The sequence below is a fragment of the Felis catus genome, chromosome A2 (genome assembly GCF_018350175.1).
Source record: "Felis catus isolate Fca126 chromosome A2, F.catus_Fca126_mat1.0, whole genome shotgun sequence".
Classification (NCBI taxonomy): domain Eukaryota; kingdom Metazoa; phylum Chordata; class Mammalia; order Carnivora; family Felidae; genus Felis; species Felis catus.
The window spans coordinates 71,366,027-71,389,785 of record NC_058369.1 but is presented as its reverse complement, the minus strand read 5'-3'; the positions used below and the strand labels follow the sequence as shown (position 1 = coordinate 71,389,785).

Below are 23,759 nucleotides of genomic sequence, written 5' to 3'. Positions count from 1 at the left end.
AAGAGAGAATGAAGTGGCCCTGGGTAAGTCAGGAAACTTGTAGGTGTCATGACAGAAGTTTAGAGAGGTTGAATCTGGCAGATTTTTTTTTTTCCTTCGAGGTAAGAGTTGAGAACTCAATGTGTTAGATAAAGAACTTGAGGAGTGATGAAGGTTTGAATCTGTTAAGAAGAAAGCATAACTAAGGAGGTAGTTTTCTCACTCTCATCTTCCCCTAAAATGCCGTAAATATTTTTCCATATCATACCTAGTCTTCCTACATTAGCATTTTCAACTTCCTCATAGTAATCCATTCTAAGAATACATCATACTATAACAAATACACTATATTGGATTTTTAAGTTGTTTATAATTTTTTTTAATTACAAAAAATACTCCATTAAGCATCTCCAGAGATAAGTATTTAAATATATTGTAGATACATTTCTAGGATAAATTTCTGTAATGGCAATTTGGGGGTCAAAGAACAAGGTGTTAAAAGTATTGCCAATTACCTTCAAACTATAATCTTTGAACCAACTCATCCTCCTATTCTATTCAACAAAAGAATGACAGTTTATCATCATCACCATCACCCAAATCAGGTATTTTTCTTTTTATTTTAGTATTAGTATTGGCGCATATGTTTTTTTAATGTTTTTTTTATTTAGAGAGAGTGTGTGCCATGCAACCGAGTGGGTGAGGGAAGCAGAGAGGGAGAGAGAGAAAGAGAGAGACAGAGAGACAGAGAGACAGAGAACCCCAAGCAGGCCCTGTGCTGTCAGCACATAGCCAGATGTGGAGTTTGATCTCACGAAACCTGAGATTATGACCTGAGCCAACACCAAGAGTTGGAAGCTGAACCGACTGAGCCATCCAGCCGCCCCAGTATTGGCACATTTCTTAGGCAAAAATGACCCATAATTACTGTTCGTAAATATGTTCACCTCAGATTGCTAGTAAGGTGACACATTATTTTGTGTTTTGTGGTGACTTGCTTTTCTTAACTAGATCCTTCTTTTTTTCTTAACAGATTGTTCCTTTTTCTCATTAACTTGTAATTGTTCTTTAAATACTATGGATTTCTGGGGCGCCTGGGTGGCTCAGTCGGTTGAGCGTCTGGCTTCGGCTCAGGTCATGATCTCGCCGTCTGTGAGTTCGGGCCCTGCGTCGGGCTCTGTGCTGACAGCTCAGAGCCTGGAGCCTGTTTCCGATTCTGTGTCCCCCTCCCTCTCTGCCCCTCCCCCACTCATGCTCTGTCTCTCTCTGTCTCAGAAATAAATAAACATTTAAAAAAATTTAAATATTGGGGCGCCTGGGTGGCGCAGTCGGTTGAGCCTCCGACTCCAGCCAGGTCACGATCTCGCGGCGCATGAGTTTGAGCCCCGCGTCGGGCTCTGGGCTGATGGCTCAGAGCCTGGAGCCTGTTTCCGATTCTGTGTCTCCCTCTCTCTGCCCCTCCCCAGTTCATGCTCTGTCTCTCTCTGTCCCAAAAATAAATAAACATTGAAAAAAAAATTAAAAAAAAATTAAATATTATGGATTTCTTCATCATATAGGTGACAAAAAATTTGCCTCGTTTTTCTTACCACTTATATTTTAAATTTATTCTCAACTTTAAACTTCAGATTGCAGGATGATATTGGAGGGAATAAGAAGGCTTTTTGAGATTTTTTTTCAAGAGATGTTAAGAACATAATCTGTTTTTTCCCCAGATTTTAGAAAATCATACTTTTTGGGGGAAAAAAGGCATAAATTCCAAAATTGCATTCATATTTCTTTTTTTTATTATTTATTTATTTTTTACATTTATCTTTTTTTGATAGACATAAAGAGACAGAGCACAAGCAGGGAAGGGGCAGAGAGAGAAGGAGACACAGAATCCGAAGCAGGCTCCAGGCTCTGAGGTGTCAGCACAGAGCCCGCCATGGGGCCTGAACCCACAGACCGCGAGATCATGACTCGAGCCGAAGTCGGATGCCTAACTGACTGAGCCACCCAGGTGCCCCTCATATTTCTAATTATAAGAGTGCTATTTAAGATACATTGCTTATCTTATCCATTTGATTAAGGCAAATGTTGAATGGAAGTCATTTCCAGGGGCCAAAGGAAAAAAAAAAGGAGCACGGTCCCCAATAAGGCTCTGCCAGGACTTTGACAGTATTCTCCCAACATTCCCTAAGAGAGAAAATGTTCTTCAGCATGCATAGAAACAAGATTGTCTCTGATGGGCTCTATCCAAGAGGAAGCCCTGAAATCTGGCTGGTGTTGAGGCATGGCCAGAAAGGATGTCACATGCATCTTCTCCCCAAATCTCCTTGACCCTGTATAGCCCTCTCTTTTCCTACATCATGTATGTATGTGTGTGTGTGTGTGTGTGTGTGTGTGTGTGTAGAAAACATGGCATTCAGTCTATTTTTTACTCTCTAGTTGGAGAGGTATTAAATTAAGTATGGGATAGAGTCTGATAATAGAAAAAAAAAAGGGACTGAGAGAGGGTACTTTGTAGAAAGTGCTATTTTAATTCTGTGCTGCCATTTTCAAAATAAGCCCTATCTTACACCTAGTTGACATTCAGAAACATTAGGCCAATTTACTTTCTACTGGCAATGAAAAGACTCTTGGGTCCAGATATGATAATCATAATTAAAATAAAAGTGAATAATGTACATCGAACCCTTTTTGTGCTAGGTAGACACCATTCTACGTGTATCTTGTAATAAACTTATAAAGAAGACATTATTATTATTTCCACTTTTAAATAAGAGAAATTGAGACAAAGAGGCTGAAAAACATAGCTAAATAAATACACATGAGCCCCTCTTGCTGGAAATGATTAGGAAAAGAAGGAATTGGACTTCAGAGCTCCATGAGGTAATGAGGCAGAACAGGAATAGAAGTCTTTCCCTTGCAATAAGGAAACCTTGACTTCAGAAGGATAGTCTTGCTTTTTTTGTGTAAGGGTTTTCTTGAGAAAGAAATGTGTTTAGGGGCTACATGTTTTGAGACTTCTTGGGGATAATAATGAGTCACAGGATCAGAAAAGTGTGAGAGAAAAGCAAACATTACTATTTATAATCTGTACAGCTGATAAAACAAAGATGACTTCCGTGGAACAGCAGCCCTTTCCTGCTGGACTGAGGGCTTATGTGGGAAAGTTTGGGAGTAAGAATTAAGGGAAAGCTGAACTTCAGCTCTCCATAACAGTGAGGACAAAGTGCCTTTTAGTCTCCAAGGCAATCTGAGTGGGGGGAAGTGAGCAACGGAGGAAAGAGGAGAGTCGATGAGATGGGGTGGCAGGGTGACAAAAAAAATTTGAGCAACATTGTTAAATGCAGAGTCAGGAAATGTTTGCAATGCCACCTCCCTTCCCCACAACCCACCTCCAAACATCCAGAAATATTTTTGTGAGTTGTTTTTTTTTTTCCTTTTCTCTCCCCCCACCTTTCTGAGGGGGGTATCTGAAGAAAAGCATCACCTCTATGTCAACACAGCACATGGCAAACAAACACTGAAGACGTTGTCCATGGGCAGAGGTGGCTGTGAGATGATGAGCAGACCGGGAATTTGAAGATCTTAGTAGGCTTTGAGCTTTCTCAGGGTGTGGGATTCGAGTCTGAGCTAATTATGAAGGGTATCAAGAACTCCAAGGTAGGGACGTCCCAGCTGATATCTGGGTGACAAAAGCACTGGACGTTTGGTTGGGGCGCCTGGGTGGCTCAGTCGGTTAAGCATCCAACTTCCTCTCAGGTCATGATCTCGCGGTTTGTGAGCTCAAGCCCTGCGTCGGGCTCTGTGCAGACTGCTCAGAGCCTGGAGCCTGCTTCGGATTCTGTGTCTCGCTCTCTCTCTGCCCCTCCCCTGCTCATGCTCTGTCTCTCTCTGTCTCAAAAATAAATAAAACATTGAAAATTAAAAAAAAAAAGAATCTACAAACAAAAGCACTGGACGTTTGGGTGAAAATCTGGTCAGTGAAAAAGGATGCCTTTTTAGATGCATGGTATTTGAAACAAAGCAAAACAAATTTTAACTATTTTTCTAGGTGCATAGGGATGACATCCAGGCTGGGTTGCCTTGATTGCATTAGAATCCTTTAACAAACTATCCACCAGACAGTCAGAGGTCTCCGTGACAGGGTTTGGGGAAACCCTTAGGTCTTTCAGCTATAGGGAAGACACTGCTGAAAATCAGGCTGTGGATCCTATTATAAGAGATTGCTGCAAGGGAGACTGAAGGCACATCCTTGATAGGTCACCTTTGTCAAAGTGAGGTCTCTGATAATGAGACCCTGAACCCTGGGGCTGGGACATTTGGTTGACTTCCTGGAATATCTCAGGCCTGCAGCTCTCTCTCTCTCTCTCTCTCTCTGGATAGAGGAGAGAAAGCTTCCTTTGTTCTAGTCCTTGCTGAGGTTCACCTGAGGCAGAAACCTTACATGATGATGCTTTTCCTTCATCTCCTGTCATTATTTCCATCCTGATAAACTAGAGTCCGGTCCTAGTGATTACTGTCTGTCTTCCAGGAGGAGGAAATAGGTTTTACAGTGAAAGAATTATAAGACCTGCCTAATGTATACCAGCAAGGTCTGAGATTTTGCAGTTAAGATCTAGGAAGAAAAAAAAAACAGGGAATATTTATCTTAAGAGGAAAATGTGAGGGAATGCAATGATGTTTTAATATACTAATCTATCATAATACATGGGGTATAAAAGGTTTCACTTTAGACGTTCTGGAGGTTTACTTTGTAGCCTTGTATATAATCCGTTTTCATAAAGTTTCATGGCTGATTAAATAAAACATCTATTTGATTTTTAAAACTTAAAAAAAAATTATTTATTTATTTTGAGAGAGAGAGTGCAAGCAGAGGAGGGGCAGAGAGAGAGGGGGGAGAGAGAATCCCAAGCACAGGGCTCCATGAGGGGCTCGAACTAACAGGCCATGAAATCATGACCTGAGCTGAAATCAAGAGTCAGATACTTAACCAACTGAGCCATACAGGCACTCCTGATTTTCAAAACTTTTGATAATATGCCAGTTAGTTGAACTTTTACATCATATTATTCTAATCATATGTACTTCAAATTTCTCTGCATTGTAACCTACCTTGTCTGGTGTCATTGGGTGTCAATGATCTGGAGCCCACAGAATAAAGCATGTGATACATAGTCTAGGAATGTACTTCTCAGTCCTTCATATCAAGGATGCAATTGTTAGATTCCTGCTCAGGTTCTGGCCAATATGATATTGTCTCTTTTGTTTCTCATACTATTGCCACTTTTGGGCCCCAATTCTCTATTCTGTATTCATGACCTTTACATTGTGAACTCACAGTTCTTCCCATCAAGAGCTGGAGTCCACTTCCCCATCTCTTGAATATAGGCTGGCCTCATTACAGGCTATGGCCAATGGAATTTGGTGGAAATGATGGTGCATCAATTCTGAGCCTAGACCTTGGAGGCCTTTTATGCTTCTGCTCTCTCTCTCTCTCTCTCTCTCTCTGTCTCTCTCTCTCTCACCCAAGCTGCTGCCATGAGAACAAAGCTTGGACTGTTTGCTGAAGGATGAGTGATCACATGGAAGAGAGCCAAGCTGTCCTGGATGAGGTTGTCCTAGATCAGCCAGCTCCCAGGAAACCTGCCAACTGTCCACATGGATGAGCCCAGCTGAGATCAGCTTAGTTGGACACAGATCAGCAATTTATAGCCAATCTACAGACTCATGAGAAATAATACATGGTTGTTGTTTTAACAAACTAAATTTTGGGATGGTTTGTTATGCAGCATAAACTAACTGATGCAGCTACATTTAAGCACATCAGCTATTTAAAGATTCATAAACAAGTGATTGATTGTACTTTAGAAGTATTAGAATAATTTGCTTTCTCACTAGCAGAAGCTCACTGCACCCTGACAAGTAACTTTTTAAATGTGTATTTTTGGGGGGGCAACTTAATGAGTGCAAAAGGTTTCTCAATTTAACTTGCACGTATTTGATTCACAGGGCTATTTAAAAGTTTTTAATGCTTTCATTATTAATTTTAAATCATCCATTAACATTTTTGAGTGTACTTTGTCCCACTTTCTTTTGTATAAGTTGGTTTTTAAAAATCTTTATGAAAAACTTTTTTAAATATTTTAAACGTCTAATTTTTGTCCAGACACTTTATTTTCTTTTAGTTTATTTATTTATTTTGAGAGAGACAGAGACAGCATGAGTGGGGAGGGGCAGAGAGAGGGGAGAGAGAGGATCCCAAGTGGGCTCCTCATTGACAGCATGGAGCCTGATGCAGGGTTTGAACTCACAAACCATGAGATCATAACCTGAACCAAAACCAAGAGTTGGACGCTTAACCAATTGAGCCACCCAGACGCCCCTGTCCAGACACTTTAAAACTCAGTCATATGCATTGCAGCATGTTGGAATCCCCAAATGGATTTATGTAAAAAACAATTACTGATGGAACAAGCTAAGGAATATTGAATGCCACCATGCTCAATGCTAACAAACTTCACATTTGTTATCCCACTTCAACCTCAACAATTTTTAAGGTAAGTAAAATTAAGTCAATTTCATATATAAGAAAATTGAATTTAAGTAAAATTTTTAACAACACGAAGCAAGTAAATGGTAGAACCATGTTTTCAAATCCAGTCATTGATTTGAGTCTATATTCATCACCACTACTCTCTACTTCTCTCATTAGATGAAGGCTTTGTGTTTCCAAGAAAGGGGAATACAGCAATATTTGTTTCTATATTTTTGTTTTTTCTGTCTGGCTGTGTTTCTTTTTTTTTTTTTTTAATTTTTTAATTTTTTTTAATGTTTATTTATTTTTGAGAGAGACAGAGACAGAATGCGAGTGGGTTAGGGGCAGAGAGAGAGGGAGACACAAAATCGGAAGCAGGCTCCAGGCTCTGAGCTGCCAGCACAGAGCCCGACACGGGGCTCCAACTCACACGCTGTGACATCATGACCTGAGCCAAAGTTGGACGCTCAACTGACTGAGCCACCCAGGTGCCCCAGTCTGGCTGTGTTTCAATGCCTAAGCCATAGTTTGATTAGTGAAAAATCCTTCTGGAGTATGATAAATTGATAAACATTCGTAGTTCATAATGGTCTGCCACTTTTCTTTAATATGTATTTTGATGGAAAGCTGGGTGCAAGCAGATTAGCCAGCTGCCATCCTGTCCTGATAATTCTGTTATCAACACATCTTAATAATCTAAAATTATTACAAACTTCAAAGTGCACTGTAAATTTTACTTTACTATACATTTAAATGACAAATCTTGTTTTACTTCCTGGCTTTAAAAAGCATTATGGTTCTCCATTACTTACAGAATTAAGTTTAAAATCTAGAGCTGGGCATATTCAGTTTCATTACAGTCTATCTCAAAGCTTTCTATCCTGTTATCCTTGATCACCTCTCTTTTTGCTCCACTTAAATTGAACTCTTCACCATTTCCAAATACATTCTATCCCCTCGGCCTTTCTGCACCTCCATGTGCACTCTTCTTTCTTCTTAGTATGTATCTCCCCTTTTGGCCATTCAGCAAACTCCTATTCTTCCTTTAAAGCCCTGTTCGTGAAGGCTTTCCCTAGCTTCCCAGCCGTAATTAGCATGCTCAGTCCCATCACACTGATAGCACATCTCTGTCCTAGCACTTACATCATATTGTATTTATATATTTTACTTGACCACAAGTTTATGTGCTCTCCAAGTATTATTCATCTTTACACTGAAGGTCAACAAATAATAAATTATTGCTTTAATAATATTAAAATATATGCAAGAATTAGAAAAGATAGCCAAAAAAGATAATACCAAAAGATAGAAAAGATAATACCAAAAAGGCACACAGACAGAAAAAGAAGAAATAAAATTCTCTCTATTCACAGACAACCTAATTGTCTACATTGAAAATTCCAAGTGATTTACACAAAAGCTCCTAGAATTAATAAGTGAGTTTAGCAAGATCATAGGATAAAAGATAAATGTACAAAAATAATCCTTCATTTTTTTTCTATATTCTAGTGATGACCCACTATCCATTAATCATGTTTTTAAATTTTCTGTATTTTACAATGTTTTCACATTATAGGGGCCGTGCTACCTGGGGAGTGAACAACTTTCCTGTGAATACACCTTTCACATACAAAGCAACTAATTCTGAGTCCATACTCCCAACCATCTCCTTTATCTAACTCTCACACACCAAAACAATATTTCCCCTGCCCTGCGTCACCCCTGGGCCAACTTGAGACCACCTGTCTAGCCCAGAGCCTACTAAAATTATTCAAACTCTTCAATCCTAAATTTGTTCGAACTTGCCTAACCTGCTCCCCTGATTCCTTCCTACAGAGAACAAAATAAAGGCTCTGGGCCATGGTCTCCCCTTGCCCTTTCTGCCTCCTGACAGACCAGGTACTTCCCCAGGTGGCCCTGCATGGCATGTCCTGCTTCCTGTTTCTAGAAATCTGTAAACTTCCTGCTTCTTGACAATAATTTCTGTGCCTGCAAGTCCATAACTGATTAAAACTAAATCCCAGGTACATTTTAATACAAAGTGAAATTCAAACTTAAAATTAATACCTTTTACAGTAGGACTAAAAAATATAATTCTTAGGTATGTATCTAACAAAACATGTGTATGGTCTGTATGCTAAAATCGCCAAATACTGATGACATAAAGAAAACCTAAATAAATACAAAGATACACTAAATGTATAGATTGGAACACTGAAAGAAATTAGAAGATTGTTAAAATGTCAGTTCTTCTGTTTAGCCTATCCCTCCACCCTCCCCCCTCCAGCAACCCTCAGTTTGTTCTGTATATTTAGGAGTCTCTTCTGGTTTGCCTCCCTCTCTGTTTTTACCTTATTTTTCCTTCCCTTCCCCTATGTTCATCTGTTGAGTTTCTCAATTTCCACATATGAGTGAAATCATATGATAAGTCTTTTGCTGACTGACTTGTTTTGCTTAGTGTAATATGCTCTAGGTCCATCCACGTTGTTGCAAATGGCAAGATTTCATTATTTTTCATCACTGAGTGGTATTCCATTATATATATAAACCACATCTTCTTTATCCATTCATCACTCGATGGACATTTAGGCTTTTTCCATAATTTGACAATTGTTGATAGCGCTGCTATGAACATTGGGGTGCATGCGCCCCTTCAAATCAGCATTTTTATATCCTTTGGATAAATGGGTGATGGTCATTGAGCAGGGCACTTTTTGGGATGAGCCCTGGGTGTCATATGTAAGTGATGAATCACTGGGTTCTGTGAAGCTAAGACTACACGGTATGTTAACTAACTTGAATATAAATAAAAAGGGAAAAATATCTTTAAATTACAAAAAAAGAAACAAAATGTCAGTTCTTCTGATGTTGATATATAAATTTAACATAACTGAAATCAAAATGCTAGCAGGAATTTCTTGTAGGTATTGATAAACTGATTCTAAAATTTATATGTAAAAGCAAATAAGTGAGAATAGTCAAAACAATTTTGGAAAAGAAGAACAAATATGGAAGACTCTACCTGATTTCAGGACTTAGGATGATCCTATGTAATTAAGATAGTGTAACATTGGCAAGTTGACAAACAGATCAGTAGTACAGAACAGAGAATCCAGAAAGAGACCCAGGCAAACATTTATTTCTGAAAAGCTGCAAAGGTATTCAATCAAGAAAAGATAGTCTTCTCAACATATAGTGCTGGAATAATTTGACATCCATTCACAAAAACAGACAAATAAACCCCACAACTTATACCTCACATCTAAAAAAATAATCATTCCAAGTAGCCCAAAGGCCTAAGTGTAAGATGTAAAAGTGTAAAAGTTGTTAAAAAAAAAAATCAGCCAACCTTTTTGTAACCTTAGGTTAGTCAAAAAGTTCTTTCTTAGATATGGTACTAAACACAAGATTTATAGAAGAAAGTTGGTAAGTTGAACTCCATCAATCTTAGAAACTGTGCTCTGTGAAAGACGCTACTAAGACATTGCAAAGATAAGCCACAGACTTGGAGGAAATATTTAGAAATCATGTTTCTTTTTTAAAAATTTTTTTAACATTTATTTATTTTTGAGAGACAGAGGGAGACAGTGTGAGCAGGGTAGGGACAAAGAGAGAGGGAGATACAGAATCCAAAGCAGGCTCCAGGCTCTGAGCCATCAGCACAGAGCCCTACGTAGGGCTCAAACCCACAAATCGAGAAATCATGAACTGAGCTGAAGTCGGACGCTTAACCAACCGAGCCACCCAGGCATCCCTTAAGTTTGTGTTTTTGTTTTTATTTTTTATTTTAAAGAGAGAGAAGGAGAGAGTGGGGGAGGGGCAGAGGGAGGGACAAGGATGTTAAGTAGGCTGCATGCTCAGCATGTATACAGACTTGGGGCTCAATCCCACAATCCTGGAATCACGACCCTGGGATCACGATCTGAGTCAAAATCAAGAGTCAGATGCTTAACCGGCTGAGCCACCCAGGTGCCCCAGAAATCACATTTCTAACACAGAACTTGTATCCAGAATACAGAAAGAACTCTGAAACTCGACAGGAGAGGAAGCAACCCATTTAAAAATGGGTAAAAGTTTTGAACAGATTCTTCACTAAAAATGGAAAATAAGCACATGAGAAGAGGCTCACCCTCACTCACCAATAGGAAAATGAAAACTAAAACCACAATAAGACACTGCTACATACCTATGCATTTGTCTGCATTTCAATCAGACTGAAGTTTTCTTGAATATACTATACACCTCTCTGCCTATCTTCTGACCTTGCCACATATTCTAGCATCCTCTTTCTTCACTCCCTTCACCTGCCAAATCCTACTGATCCTTTAGGACTCAGATACTGTTAATTCCAAGAAATCTGTCCTCTGACCCCACTCTCACTCCTCACACCTGGGTGTGAATCAGTGACCCTTGTAATATGTAATGATGGGCCTTCCGTTTTACCCATCACTCCATCTATCAAATATACAGTGCTAATTTGTTTAATCAGAGGTTTTAGAATTCTTAACTCTGATGTCCATGAAGTCAGACTCTGTCTTCTTCAAGGTTATAGCTACAGAAATTAGCACATTAAAAAATATTGTTGAATGAGTAGATAAATTCATATAACTCCTAGGTATGAACCTCGGTCTCTGTTTGAACCACCCTTGATCCCAACCCCCCCACCCCCCTTGGGTTTTCTTAGCTACCAAGACAGTCACAGCCATTCTCTAGTCATTTGCAAGCTAAAATCCTATTTCCTTCATCAGAGGAAGGCCTGGTTTTCTAGGTAACTTGCTCAGCTAACCAAAGTTGGACACCCTGGCCTCTGAATTACTATCCTTAGCCTCAGGTGTTCTCAAATGATAATTCTGTATCACTGGCTACGATTGGTCCTATGGAGACAGACTATGTCAGACATGACACCATAAACGTGGGTCCAGCTGCTTGATACTACTCTATAAGACATTCACTTTGGACATTATGATGAAGTGTGCTCCCAAAGGTGATTGCTTCTTTGGTTCAAGTCACTAGCTTTCTCAGTATTTTAGAAGCCACTTACAAAGGATGCCATTTGCTCATCTTTGTCTGCATATGGCCCGGATGAGCATGCATGCTGGTCCCTCCCTGAGTTATAAAAGGTGGAAACACTAGGTTACATGACTATCATGATAACACCCAGTGTTTGAATGGGCTTCTCAAAATGCCTTCATCATCTTATGCCGTTATGTAAGATTAGTATCGTCAGGGGCATTTGGGACTGTGACTTGATTTTATGGTACTTATAACACTGTTTGGAGTACATTACAAGCTTTGTAAATATGATTCACAAGCGGGTGGCTTTAAAATTTGTGACAAGTCTTTTTATTTCTCTACCAAATATGCCTCGCTTTAAGGTTTGGTTCCACCAAATATGCCAAAGTCAGTTAATTCTAGACTTGAAGTCTTCTGCTGTCCATGAGTGGGACCTTAAGGCAATTGTACAATCCAGGGAGCCTTGGTTTTTTCCTCTGTAAAAGAGGATGATGCTATCCAGGCTGCAGTGGGGACTGTGAGGAATAAACAAGACAATGTGATTGTGGGGAATACAATAGAGGAAAATAAGTGTGGGTTACTATGTATGTTGCCATTGCCCCCAGCACAGAGAAGCAGCTTTATAAAGAGTTTCTTTATCTACTCAACATATTAAAATGTGAAAGGTTGTATATTTCTGCTTTCTTATCTTCTGCCTTCCGTATAAAAAAGGAAACTCTGCAGAGGAAAATAAAGCACACGTCAGGATTGTTGCTTCAATGGCCTTTATGAAAGGTGTTGACTCGTCAAGTTATCTCCATGACGGAAAGAACACAGAGAAGTATCTCTGAGCCAGGTTGATGCCGTATCCCTGAAAACAAGGAGGTGTATATGTTGGCAGTTAACTGAGGTAAAGAATTTTCTTTCTTGTGGTTTGGGGATACTGTGCTAATTTAGAAACTGTGGATGCCGGGTTTTGGCAGAGTTTTTGTTTTCGTTCAAGTCTTTGGTCGGAAACTTCACACGATTGGTTGATGTTTTGCTGTTTACTGCTGCAACCTGCTCTAGTCTATTCTTGGGGGGCCTTCTTCACATACAAGGTGATAATGACCAGCGTACAGTCTGGAAAAATGTGTGGCCAGCTTCCTGCTTGGACCCTCAGCTGAGATTTGAAAAGTGATAGATTTGAGCTCAACTGACTATGGCATCTAACAGTGTCAAGCAATGGGAAGGTGTCTGTCAGGAAGAGAGGAGTCCTGGGGACCTCACCCCCAGTGGGATGCTAGGGAAGGCCTGATGATGGGTCCCTTCTTGGGGAAAAGAGTACAGCCGGTGAAACCGCCTTCACATCTCCCAAGTTCTGGTTGTGAGAGAGAATCAAGAGGTGGGTCAGTGAAAGGAGAGCCATGGAGAAGCACCCCATCGCAGTGTTTGGGGAAGGAGAGATTTGGTTTAGAGAGGGGGGACACTGGCTTCAATGAAGAGTTCTGGAGTTAGAGGCAGCCCTTTGTTTATTCTAGAGGAGGACTGGGTTTGCGGTATGGGAAAGAAGATTTCTCCGAGTGTGTGAAATGTCTCATGGAGGGGATGCTGGGCTGGAAAATGGGGATAGATAAATAAGCATTGCGAAGAATACCATTAGTTCATGGAATCCCAGACTATGGAGATGATGTGCTCAAAACCACTGCATCTTCTATGAATACATTAGGCCAAATATCAACCAATGCACATAGATATACATACACGGAGTAGCCAGCAGCCAACAGTAACCAACATTTCAGTTCTCTGTGCCTCTCGGTTGGCTGTTACGAGGAGGGGTTTATTCTTTGCTTCCTTCCAGTTGTAGCATCCTGACACTGCGTGCAGTTTAATATAAAAACCCGGTTTGAAAGCTAGTCTTGCCCAACAATAGATTTTCCGGGGTGGGTGGGGGGGAGTATTTTCACCCTCTGCGTTTGTAATTACAATGTTTGTTTTGTTTGTTTGCGGTGCAGACACAGGACGGTGCCCAGACATGTGTGAGCGTTTGTATCTGTGTATAGGGCAGGTGGGGAAAGTGTGTAAGGCGGAGGCCAAGAACACCTGTCATAGGGTACCTGCTGGGGTACCAGATCCTCCCTGAACACACTGTTTGCACCGACACAAAAGGGCCAATGGGCCGGGGCTGGTGCTGGATCTGCCCAGTACCCGTGCTGGGTGTGGGAAGGACGGGGCCGGCGGTAACAAGAATCAATATATATTTACGGCGGGGGCGGGGGCGGGGGGTGCGCGGAGGCTGCAGGGCGGGGCAGCGCTAATGAGAGCAAGCCCGGCCTGTGGTTGGTTCGGGAAGTCTGGTACCCACAGAGGAGCAGGCAGGGAGGGAGGGGATGCGGGCGGGAGGATAAAGCGATGAAGTGTGCTGCGTTACCGCGCATCAGGCGCTGTTGTTGGAGCCGGAATACCGTGCGTCTCTGACCGAGCCGGCCCAATCGTCGCGCACACACTCACCGAGCCGCGCGCGCCCCTCGCCGTGGCCCTGGCGGTGGCCTCCGCTCGCCCGGAGCCCCCGGAGCGCGGCGAGAACCGGTGGGCACCCAGGTCCCCCGGCAGGTCCCCGGCGCGCCATGCAGGGCACGTGCGCCCCCCGGCTCTAACCTGCGCGCTGACGGGAGCCCGATCTGTGCCCAGGCCGGGGCTGCCAAGGTAAGCGAGCGCCGTGCGGGGACTCTGCCTGCCGCCCCTACCCCCGCCCTTCTCTGGGCGGCTTCCCCGCCGCTCCCGAGGCCCCAGCAGCGCCCTCCCTCCCTAGGGCCCGGGATCCACCCTCCTCCCCACCCTCTCGCTTCTCCCGCGAGGTTCAATTGTCAGCCTGGGGCGCGCCGCCGCCCGGGCGGGGCAGGCATCCCGGGTGGCGACCCCGACTCGGGTACCGCGGACACACCGGGCCGTTCTGCGGGGCACGGAGAGAAACAAAGAAGCCCCCAGGCGGGTTCGTGGCGCCTCCCCCGCCCCCCGGCGCCCTCCCAGTGGCGAGGAGGTGTCAGGGGAGGGGGCGGAGAGACCTACGTAATCCCCCTTCCCAGCCCACACCCACCCCTTGTGAACCACAGCTCTGATCTGGGGCTTTGCCCTGGACTCCCTTGTAGACAATTGTGTCCCATGCAATTCCGTGGTTAGCCGAGCGAGCCCCCAGCCCCGCACGACCTCGCCAGTGGTCGCTAAGGGGGCGCGTGGCAGGTCGGGCCGTGCTCCCCTGGGTGGTGGCAGGCTGGGAGGATGCGCGCTGTGGGTGCTCCTCCAATGCCTCCCGGTCCCCGACCGGCTGCACCGCTCAGTTTTAGCGGGAGCAGCCCGTCTCGTCGCCTACCGTATTGCGACCTGCACACAGGCAGGGAGGAAGCCGCTGGGAAAAACGCGTCCGGTCCATTTTTGGCTGGAGGTGCGCTTCCTTCTACCCCTACATTCCCGGACCATGACAATGCAGCAAAATCCGGGGGCGCAAACAATGTGGCCCCTCCAGCCCCCGCTCCTCCAGTGCCTTGTGATTGCTCTGCCGTTTTGACGTCCCGGCCACTTGGCGGATTTGCGGAGTGTGGGTGCGTGGTCTGTCTCTCTGTCTTGCACACAGAGACCATAACTTCCCTGCCCAATTTGAGCGCGTGGGGGGAGCTGGCAGGGACACAGGCTGCAGAGATGCCCGGCTTCCTGTGGTTCCGGGCACAGCGCGCCCCAGTCTGCATTGAGCTGACACCAGATAGCATGTGGGGATTTTCCTAGTTGCCGAAGATATTATTTGACGTTGCGATAGTTTTGTGCTTGCTTCTCTTGGGATCTGCAGTGGTGCAATTCTCCCCTTGTTTTTATTTTTTTCTCTTTGCAAAGCTAACAAGGCTGTGTTCAGCAGAAATGGATACAGGAGGAGCAGCGTAGTTCAAAGACTAAGGGAGGCATCGTCTCTCTTTTCCTGGGATTTAAACGCGATTTAGGAGGGCAGATGCCCTACCTGAAAAGGCCAGACTTTAAAGACCCAGGCAGTGTCGTGGTCCAAGGCGTCTCAAAGCAGGTGGCCAGATCTGCGTTTCTCATCAGCGGACTCGCTCCGGCTGTGGCTATTACGGTAATTCGTTCTAGATCGGGGATTCATTTTGAAAATGTGTGTTTTCCACTAAGAAGGGATTAGAGTCCACATGGTTATCCTGGTATGAATGTGTGTGCCTGCTTGGGAGAGCGAGAGAGTGTGGCAGAATTCCCTGTTGACCCTTCCCTCTGTTTGCTGCCTCCTCTGGAATGTGGCATCGGAAAAACGTCGCACTGTTTTAGTTCCTAGACCTACAGGCAGACTGGACTCGAGAGTGTTTCATTTAATAAACCAGAGTGTGACTAATTCTGGAATCCCAGTCCAGTGCATTTTAGCAGCTTTGTGGAATGACAGTTCTCTTTTTGTCTCGGGTAGTTATTTCACGAAGGCAATTTGCCTAAGTTTGTTTGGATTGTGACATTATTGACTTGGTAGGGCGACCACAGTCTGAGCTGGAACAGCCTATCAGTGCATCAGGACAGACTGCAGCTGCTGTGGTCTGTGGACGTAGCATCATTTGATTCCGATTACACTTCTGGCTTTTAAAGACGGATGTTTTAAAAGATCGCCTGAAGCTTTACTTTTCGTGATGCTTGCATCAGATATGGTTATCAGTACAGGAGACACTAGAAGGCCAGAGGTGATCATGGGAGGCAAGCCTCTGCCATCTCCCCTCCTTATGGGTAAAGTGAGGAAGTTGAACTGGCTGATTTCCGTGGTTCCTTCCCTCCAGCCCCAGCCTTGTGTGATAATGGTAAAGGAATAAGAAAAGTTACCCAGTTTCTTAAGGCCAATAATTATAGCCCCAATTTTGCAAACAAACCAGGGACAGGTTATAGAATTTATGGTTTATTTTTACATATCACAATTTGTTTTAGCCCCAGTATCTGCATTTTTTTCTTAAATGAAATTAGTCAACGACTCAAACAGGTCATTTATTTTTTTATTTTTATTTTTTGCCACTAGAGCAAAAGATTAGGTAGAGGCTGGGGTACTGAAAAGAATATTGGATAGTGGATTTTCTCCTTATTTGTGGATTAGTTATTTATTGCAGCTCCATCTTTGGTCGGTAATGGACAATGTAGCTTATTAACAATGTTGCTTTCGTTGTTGTTTTTAAGGGAAGACTCCCAGTAGCTGTTTCATCCTGCACGGCAATTGGCAACAGCATCAGACTTACTTTCCCTGATGGGATTTGATAAAACTTGCTAGCATGGATGCTTGTTATAAAAATGAGTGAGGCGACAATTACTCTAAACAGGCAACCAAAGCATTTTTATGTGCTTGTGGTAGTTTTTACAGTTTGGGGATGGTTGAGGTATTTGGTCATTGATTTATGCTTATCTACTCAATTTTCCACAGTAGTATGCCGATTTGTTTTAAAGTTACAATTAAAATAACATCCAGAAATAAGGCTACGTGGCAGGCACAATGAATCACCACCCCCTCTCTTGTTTCCATAGCCTTCTTGTTCATACTGCTAAGACAGCACTTACCATATTGCTGTTACATGAGGTGTGAAAGGGCCATAGCCCCCTTGTCTTAAACATGCTTATGAGCATCTTGAGGTCAAGGACATTGTTAAATTAATCTCTCTCTGGCACATCGCACTTTGCCTGGGACAGGAGTCATATTCTCAAGGAATGTTGATTAAGTGCATTTTAGGTAAAAAAAAAAAAATGCCCTCTACTCGTTTAGGCAGGAGGTAGGTGGGAATTCTTCCCTTTGTGAGTCAGATGGGCAGATCAGAGGGGTTATGTAAGCATCTGAGGGAACAGGTGAGCCAGGACTCAAATCCAGGCCTTCCCCCATGCTGCCCCAGGGAGGGGTTCGCCCCACTCTTAGTGAGAAACCAGGTAGACTGCAGATTGGCATGCTGCATGCTTGGCTTCTTACTTGAAAGACCAGGGTTGTCCTTTGACAAAATCGATCTGAGAGCTTCTTGGTTCTGTCTTGCTGTGGCCCTAGAAGGGAACTTATTCAGCCCCAGCACTCTGGCCTCCAACCTGCAATTAGACAGTGAGGGTGAGCCCCTCTTTGCCACCTCCTCTCCAGGGCTGGTTCCACCACCCACAGCTTGCTCGGATGATGGACTTTTCTAGGCAATGCCCCGGACTGCCCATTGTTTGTCCAAATCACATTTAACCACTGTGAGCTGTGCCTCTGAGATGACCCAGTAGTTAGACCAGAGACAACCATCATTGCTGGGTCAGCCCACCCTGACGGAATCTCCTAATAGTCAGATTTCTGTGCTAACAGGTGTAACTCACAGACAGACCCTTGCTTCCGTCCCATCACGTCCTGAAAAACAGGATAGGTTACCATTAGGAAACCAGAAAGTTCAAACCCATGTGTCCTACTGTAATGCAGCCCGGGGCATGTTTGACATGCATGGACTTCTAGAGACAACGGTGTGAAATGTTCCACATGGCTTTTTTTTCCAAGTCACTTTTCCTCTCTGAGGTTTAGTTTTCTTTTCTTTAAAAGTAGGGAGTTGAGGGATGCCTGGTTGTTTCAGTTGGTTAAGCATCAGACTCTTGGTTTGGGCTCAGGTTATGATCATGGTTCATGAGTTCAAGCCCTGCATCAGGCTCCACACCATCAATGCAGAGCCTGCTTGGGATTCTTTCTCCCCCTCTCTCTGCCCCTCCCTCACACGTGTGTGTGTGTGTGTGTGTGTGTGCACGCGCGCGCGCAAGCGTGTGCTCTCTCTCTCTCAAAATAAATAAACTTTAAAAAATAAATAAAAGTAGGGAGTTGAATCAGGTAATCCCAAAGGTCATGTCTAATGCCATGATTCTGGGGTTGTTTTTGTGGGTTTATTCAACTGAGTGAATTAGAGGGAGAAAAAGTTTAGTATTAATTATTACAATTACATTAATATTGACATTTATCTATAAATTTAACTTTGTGATATGTATACACTAGAAATACTTAAGGCGATGTGTGTTAGTCTCTGGGTTACCTAATAATCATTTTGGACCCTCTGTTAACAATATTGTCTGTAAATATTGATAGTAAATCTTTCTTAATTGCTAAATTAGATTTACTCTATTAAAGGAAAAGATTTGTAGCATTTCTGTTCCCAGTGAGGAGGGCAGTGGTGAAAAAGCAAACAATCCCCAACTCCTGTATAAAAGATTCTTAAGTTTAGGATTTGATAGTCAAGGTTCCGGGACCTACAGTAAAATATTTCTGTTCTCACCACTGAGTGTGTTTCACAGCTGAGTAGCTCTTGAGGTCAAAAGTGTTCCCTGGGATTCACCTAACAATGTTCCTTTCCATTTCCTTCTGGTCCCTCATTTTGCTCTTAATTATTTATTTACTTACTGTTTCTTGTTTTTGCCCCTTCTTGAAGCTCGGCTGGCCCTTGGTTGCCTCCATGAAACATACAGTGCTGGTAACACTGCCCGCCCACCCCCTACCTGCCCCGCTAGATGCAGGAGTCAGAGCTTCATAACCTTCTGCTTATCTGAACATTTTCTACTTTCTTCATAAACGTTGCTTCTCCAGATACAATGAGGTTTTGTCTGATGATTTTGATCGTAGTAGACATGAACACGGACTTTCTGACCACTGGGCATTTGTCTTCAAGCCTCCTTAAACACTTTAGGCAGCAAAGCAGTATATAGGCGATTTATATATCCCATGCCATAATGTTTGGATGTGTGAGTATCTTTTGGGAAGTGGTTGTCGTGTTCTGTGACATGGGCATGGTACGGAAAATGAGAAGTAGTCAGTGCAGGATGTCAATAACGTCACTGCTGTTGGCAAGATACCACAAAGACCACTGAGCTCCCAGGTCACTGGAGGAAGACCTCTGCATTCCCATAGCCATAAGTGATGTGCACATTATTTGTTGAGAACCCACGCTTTTCCTGATTTATTGGCCAAAAGCGTGAGGTACACAGAAGACTGAAAATAAGGATATAGGGTACAGACAGACTCTTCTGGTGTTATCCAGCATCTATTGCATTGAAGTATTTTTGGGAGCATTCAATGGATGGGGCTTAAGCTGGTATTGGGATGGGGGGGAGGAGAGAGCGCTGGAAAAGGATGCCATCTGTTCCCATAATGACGAATGTCATCATGGAGACTTCACTCGGGGTCCCTTATATATATTTAGTGGAGCAGATTTTCCCTTTCACACTTTCTAGATCTATTTGCATTGCACAGATGTCAGGGAAATATCATGTGTGTGGAAGGGAAAAAAAGAAGACCGAAATTCACATCCATGGCCGGGGATTGTAATTCAATCCCTTTGTCCTTAAATTGACACCCATTTAACTTGCACACCTGTTCCCTGCGTTTGCTTTCGGGGTTTAGCAGAAATCTCAGTCTTGCACTTGAGAGGTTTTGGCGAAGGGGAGACAAGGGTCGAGCGCAGGAGACCTTGCTTGCTCGCTGTTGGTGCAGGAACTGACGGACCACGGCGGCCATCCACCACCCTCCTTCCTGGAACACACTGACCAGCTGGAAAACCACAGGACATGATCCATAGATTTTTACCCTTAAAAAGGCTTCTCTTTTTTTTATTGTTATTCTTAATTCCTTCTACCATCAAAACTTAGGACAGCTAAATTAAAAAAAAATTTTCTCCTCTATTTTGAGCACAAGCTATTTTTGTGGAAATGAGCTTTTTGAAGTTGAGAAAAAAAGTAGTTTTGAGTGTCACCTCTGTCCCTGGTGAGGCATTAGACCTGCGGGTAAAGGGGCTGAGGAGAAGGAGACAGCACACAAATGTGCTGTGATATGTGACATTTACAGACCCCTCCCTGGAATCCACACGCCCTCACAGTTGAATCAGTGTTCTGGTCCCTCTGTCAGAACACGCCTGGAAAAAGTTGTGTGCCTTTCTCTGCTCTCCCCGTCTAAGCCCGTAGAAACATATTTTATCGTGTAATGTTTGATTGAGACTAACAAGATGTTTAACATATCTGTAAATTGTGAAGAAAATAAAACAAGTGCTGGCCGGTGGTGCAGCCAGAGACCAGAACGCTGTCCGTTCATTTGAAGGGAGTGCCCTGTGTGCTCCTGCCTCATTTCTTCTTCTGCCTTTCAAAGCCCCCCGCCAAGCTCCAGTCCCCATCCCGCCCTTCCTCTGTCCCCCTGATGGTCACCGATGGTCTCTGCTCATCCAGTACAAGGTCAGCTCTCCATCTGGGTGCTGCTGATCGCACACTTGGGTCCACTCCCTCTGTCTTCCAGGACACCAGGTTCTCCCAGTTTCTTACTGTGTCCCTGTGTTAGGCTTTCTTGATGGCCCCTGACATTTTATCACTACTGACCTCCACATGATGGAATCCACCAGGGTATGGCTCTGACATCTCTTCTTACCCGTATGATGAGCCCAAGTTTATCTCAGCTGTCCTGCCTGACTCATTCCTAGAATGCCATCACCAACATCTCCCTGAATGCCATGCAGTCTGAAATTTGTGCAATTCACAACCCCCAACTTTCACTGCTCAGAGCTGCTTCACCTTTGGAGTCCTCCACCTGTGTAAGGGACACCTCTGTTCTTCCTGTTGCTCAGGCTGAATGCCTTCGATCCCCTGGCTTCCCTCCCTCACCTCGTCTAGCTTTTAGCAAACGGCTCTCCCTTCTTCTCGGCCCCTCTGGCCACCAGGACCAGCCATATTTCAGCCACCATGATGTCTCAACTTCAACACTGACACCCAACCAGTCTTCTGTGTTCCTTGCCCATCTGCAATCTGTTCTTTGTACGGCAGCCCAAATGATCATTCATTCGTTCACCAAATATTGACTAAATGTCTGCTATGTGCCAGGCCTTATTTTTGGTGTTGGCATGCAGCATGAACACAACGCAGAACAGTCACAAATCTCTGTTATTTCTTTGCCCACCATTTTCCGATGGTTCCATCCCTCTCAGAACGAAATCCAAACTTCTTATTTGGCCTACAAGATTCTACATAGCTGGGCCTCCTGCTCCTGCCTTTCCAGGTCAATGCCCCCAAATTTCCTGTTCTTTCTTGACCATGCCAGGCACGCTCTCATCCCACATGCTGCTCCCTTCACCTGGAAGGGGGCAGTGTGTGGGGTGAGGGGGGCTTGTCTCCCAGGTACCTGCAAGCGTGCCCCTTAACAAGGTTAATGACCTTCTTCAGAAAGTCTTGCCTTGACCACCCATTTATACTGCCTTCTCTTCCAGTTATCTGCTTTCTTTTTCTTCACATCACTTAGCCCCACATGATTTGTGATGTATTTTCTTGCTCATGTGTCTATTGTGTATCTCCCATTCTAACTTCTAAACTCACCAGAGCAGGGGCCTGTTTATTTGCCTGGTTCCTGGAACATAGTAGCCACACTCTTTACGGGATACAAATTTTTCCGAATCTGATGGTTTAGAGTTTGGATGGTATTTTCCAGTCTCTGGATCCTCCAAGAATACTTTTTTTCTTTGCCATAAATGATTCCCCCCACACCACAAGGTGGGGGTCAGGGGTCTTCATTACTGTCTGGACATTTTGTTGGTAGTGAATCTCTGTGTTATTTATCCTGGCTGGATTCCTCTGACAGTTAAAGCTTGAGCTTGTCTTTGCTTCCTCCTCAACGCCCAGCAAGTAGCAGTTGGTTACTCAATTATTGTTGAATTGAATCATTTCTTTGTTGTTGCTAGGACTTGAGAAAACTCTCTGCCCTCTGGTCTCTGTCTCCTCTGGGCCACACTGGTTTTGTCATCTTGATTGTGAGCACGTCATTCCTATGTTCAAAACTGTCGGGAGCCACAAAAATCTACACAATAAAGAGCCTACTCCCCAGACTGGCCTTGCGGGTCTGTGGGCTGTGACCAGTCATGTCCCAGTATGCCCCATGGATCTCTGCTGATGCCAGACAAACCTTCTTTCCATGTCTCCAAGCATGCTCTGTGTTTTCCTATAATTATGTGCATTCTTCTGTATGCCGTTTTCTACCCTTAGATTCCCTACCCCTCTATAAATTTACCCATTTTTAACATCTAGCTTAACTCTCACATCCTAGCCAAAGCTGCCACTGAGTTTCTCCATTGATAGGATTTTCCCTGCACCGAGTTCCCCTGTGATAGGTATCCCTGAATGCCCGCTATTAGTTCTCCTGCCTTTCAGCCTCCCTACTAAATGATGAGCTCCCCAAGGTTAAGGACTGTGTCACATTTATCTTCGTATCCTGAACACACTTGTCTTGGTATCTGCCACTGCAGGTACGTCTCTGAATGTTAAATGAGTGAGTGCCCCAAGGAACAATCTGAGTTGAGAAGGTCTGTATTTTATTGCTTCTAGAATGACGTTATGCACAATGTATGCATCCACAAAATGCGTATCATAACAGTAAGTAGGAAGTTGGAAGAGGTGAACTCCACAAAGACAGGAATTTCTATCCTGCTTTGTTTGTTGATTCTCCTAAGTGCTTAGAATAGTGCTCAGGAACAGAACTCACTATTTAAAGATTGAATGCGGCTCATAGCTGGACCATATCTTAAATTTTTAATATCACTGTATGTAAATGAGCAAGCCCGAGGACTGGAGAAGCTTTCCCAAGATCACGCAGTAAGACACGGAACCTGTCTTCTCCCTGCTGTCCAGCCAGGTCTTGAACAGAAGAATGCCCGATAACTTTCCAGAGGGATGGTCACAGTGTTACTTTCTTACCAATATCTGGGCAACTTCTTTCTTTCTTTCTTTCTTTCTTTTTTTTTTTTTTTTAATTTTTTTTTTCAACGTTTATTTATTTTTGGGACAGAGAGAGACAGAGCATGAACGAGGGAGGGGCAGAGAGAGAGGGAGACACAGAACCGGAAACAGGCTCCAGGCTCCGAGCCATCAGCCCAGAGCCTGACGCGGGGCTCGAACTCCCGGACCGCGAGATCGTGACCTGGCTGAAGTCGGACGCTTAACCGACTGCGCCACCCAGGCGCCCCTGGGCAACTTCTTTCTTCAGAAGAAGCCTGACTTCTTACATCTTCTGCAAGAAGCAACAGAGAAAAAAATTGCAGCATTTCAAAGGACTCAGAGACTAGTCAATAGGAAACAACATTTATATGTTCCCTTGCTGTTTGCCTGGTCCATTCATTTTTGGAAATGCCGAGAAGATCTAGCCCCTTGGCTCCGGTGGGCCACCCTCAGGAATTTTGCTTAAACCTGGTGTCTGCTTGAAGTGATGAGGTGGTCGGTGTTTCTTAGAATCTCTCTGATGGCATAAACAATT

At 43.8% G+C, this 23,759-nt stretch overlaps 2 protein-coding genes across 5 annotated transcripts in view; one reads left to right on the top strand and one right to left on the bottom strand.

Annotated features, from left to right (window-relative positions):
* The window catches only part of LOC109497386, a 68,173-nt gene extending 52,934 nt beyond the window's left edge, over nt 1-15,239 (bottom strand). Inside the window, exon 1 of one of the 2 annotated variants that reach the window (XM_019825274.3) lies at nt 14,847-15,239. In XM_019825274.3, the coding sequence (XP_019680833.2) occupies nt 14,847-15,219 (373 nt within the window). In that variant the 5' untranslated portion in view covers nt 15,220-15,239. The remainder of the gene's footprint in view (nt 1-14,846) is intronic. The other variant, XR_002153552.2, reaches the window with a different exon arrangement.
* Nucleotides 13,905-23,759, top strand: part of HECW1 (HECT, C2 and WW domain containing E3 ubiquitin protein ligase 1) — a 421,784-nt gene continuing 411,929 nt past the window's right edge. For 2 of the 3 annotated variants that reach the window (XM_019825270.3, XM_045052189.1), the window contains exons 1-2: nt 13,905-14,182; nt 15,362-15,596. In XM_019825270.3, coding sequence (XP_019680829.2) covers nt 15,474-15,596 — 123 coding nt within the window. In that variant the 5' untranslated portion in view covers nt 13,905-14,182; nt 15,362-15,473. The remainder of the gene's footprint in view (nt 14,183-15,361; nt 15,597-23,759) is intronic. The other variant, XM_006929092.5, reaches the window with a different exon arrangement.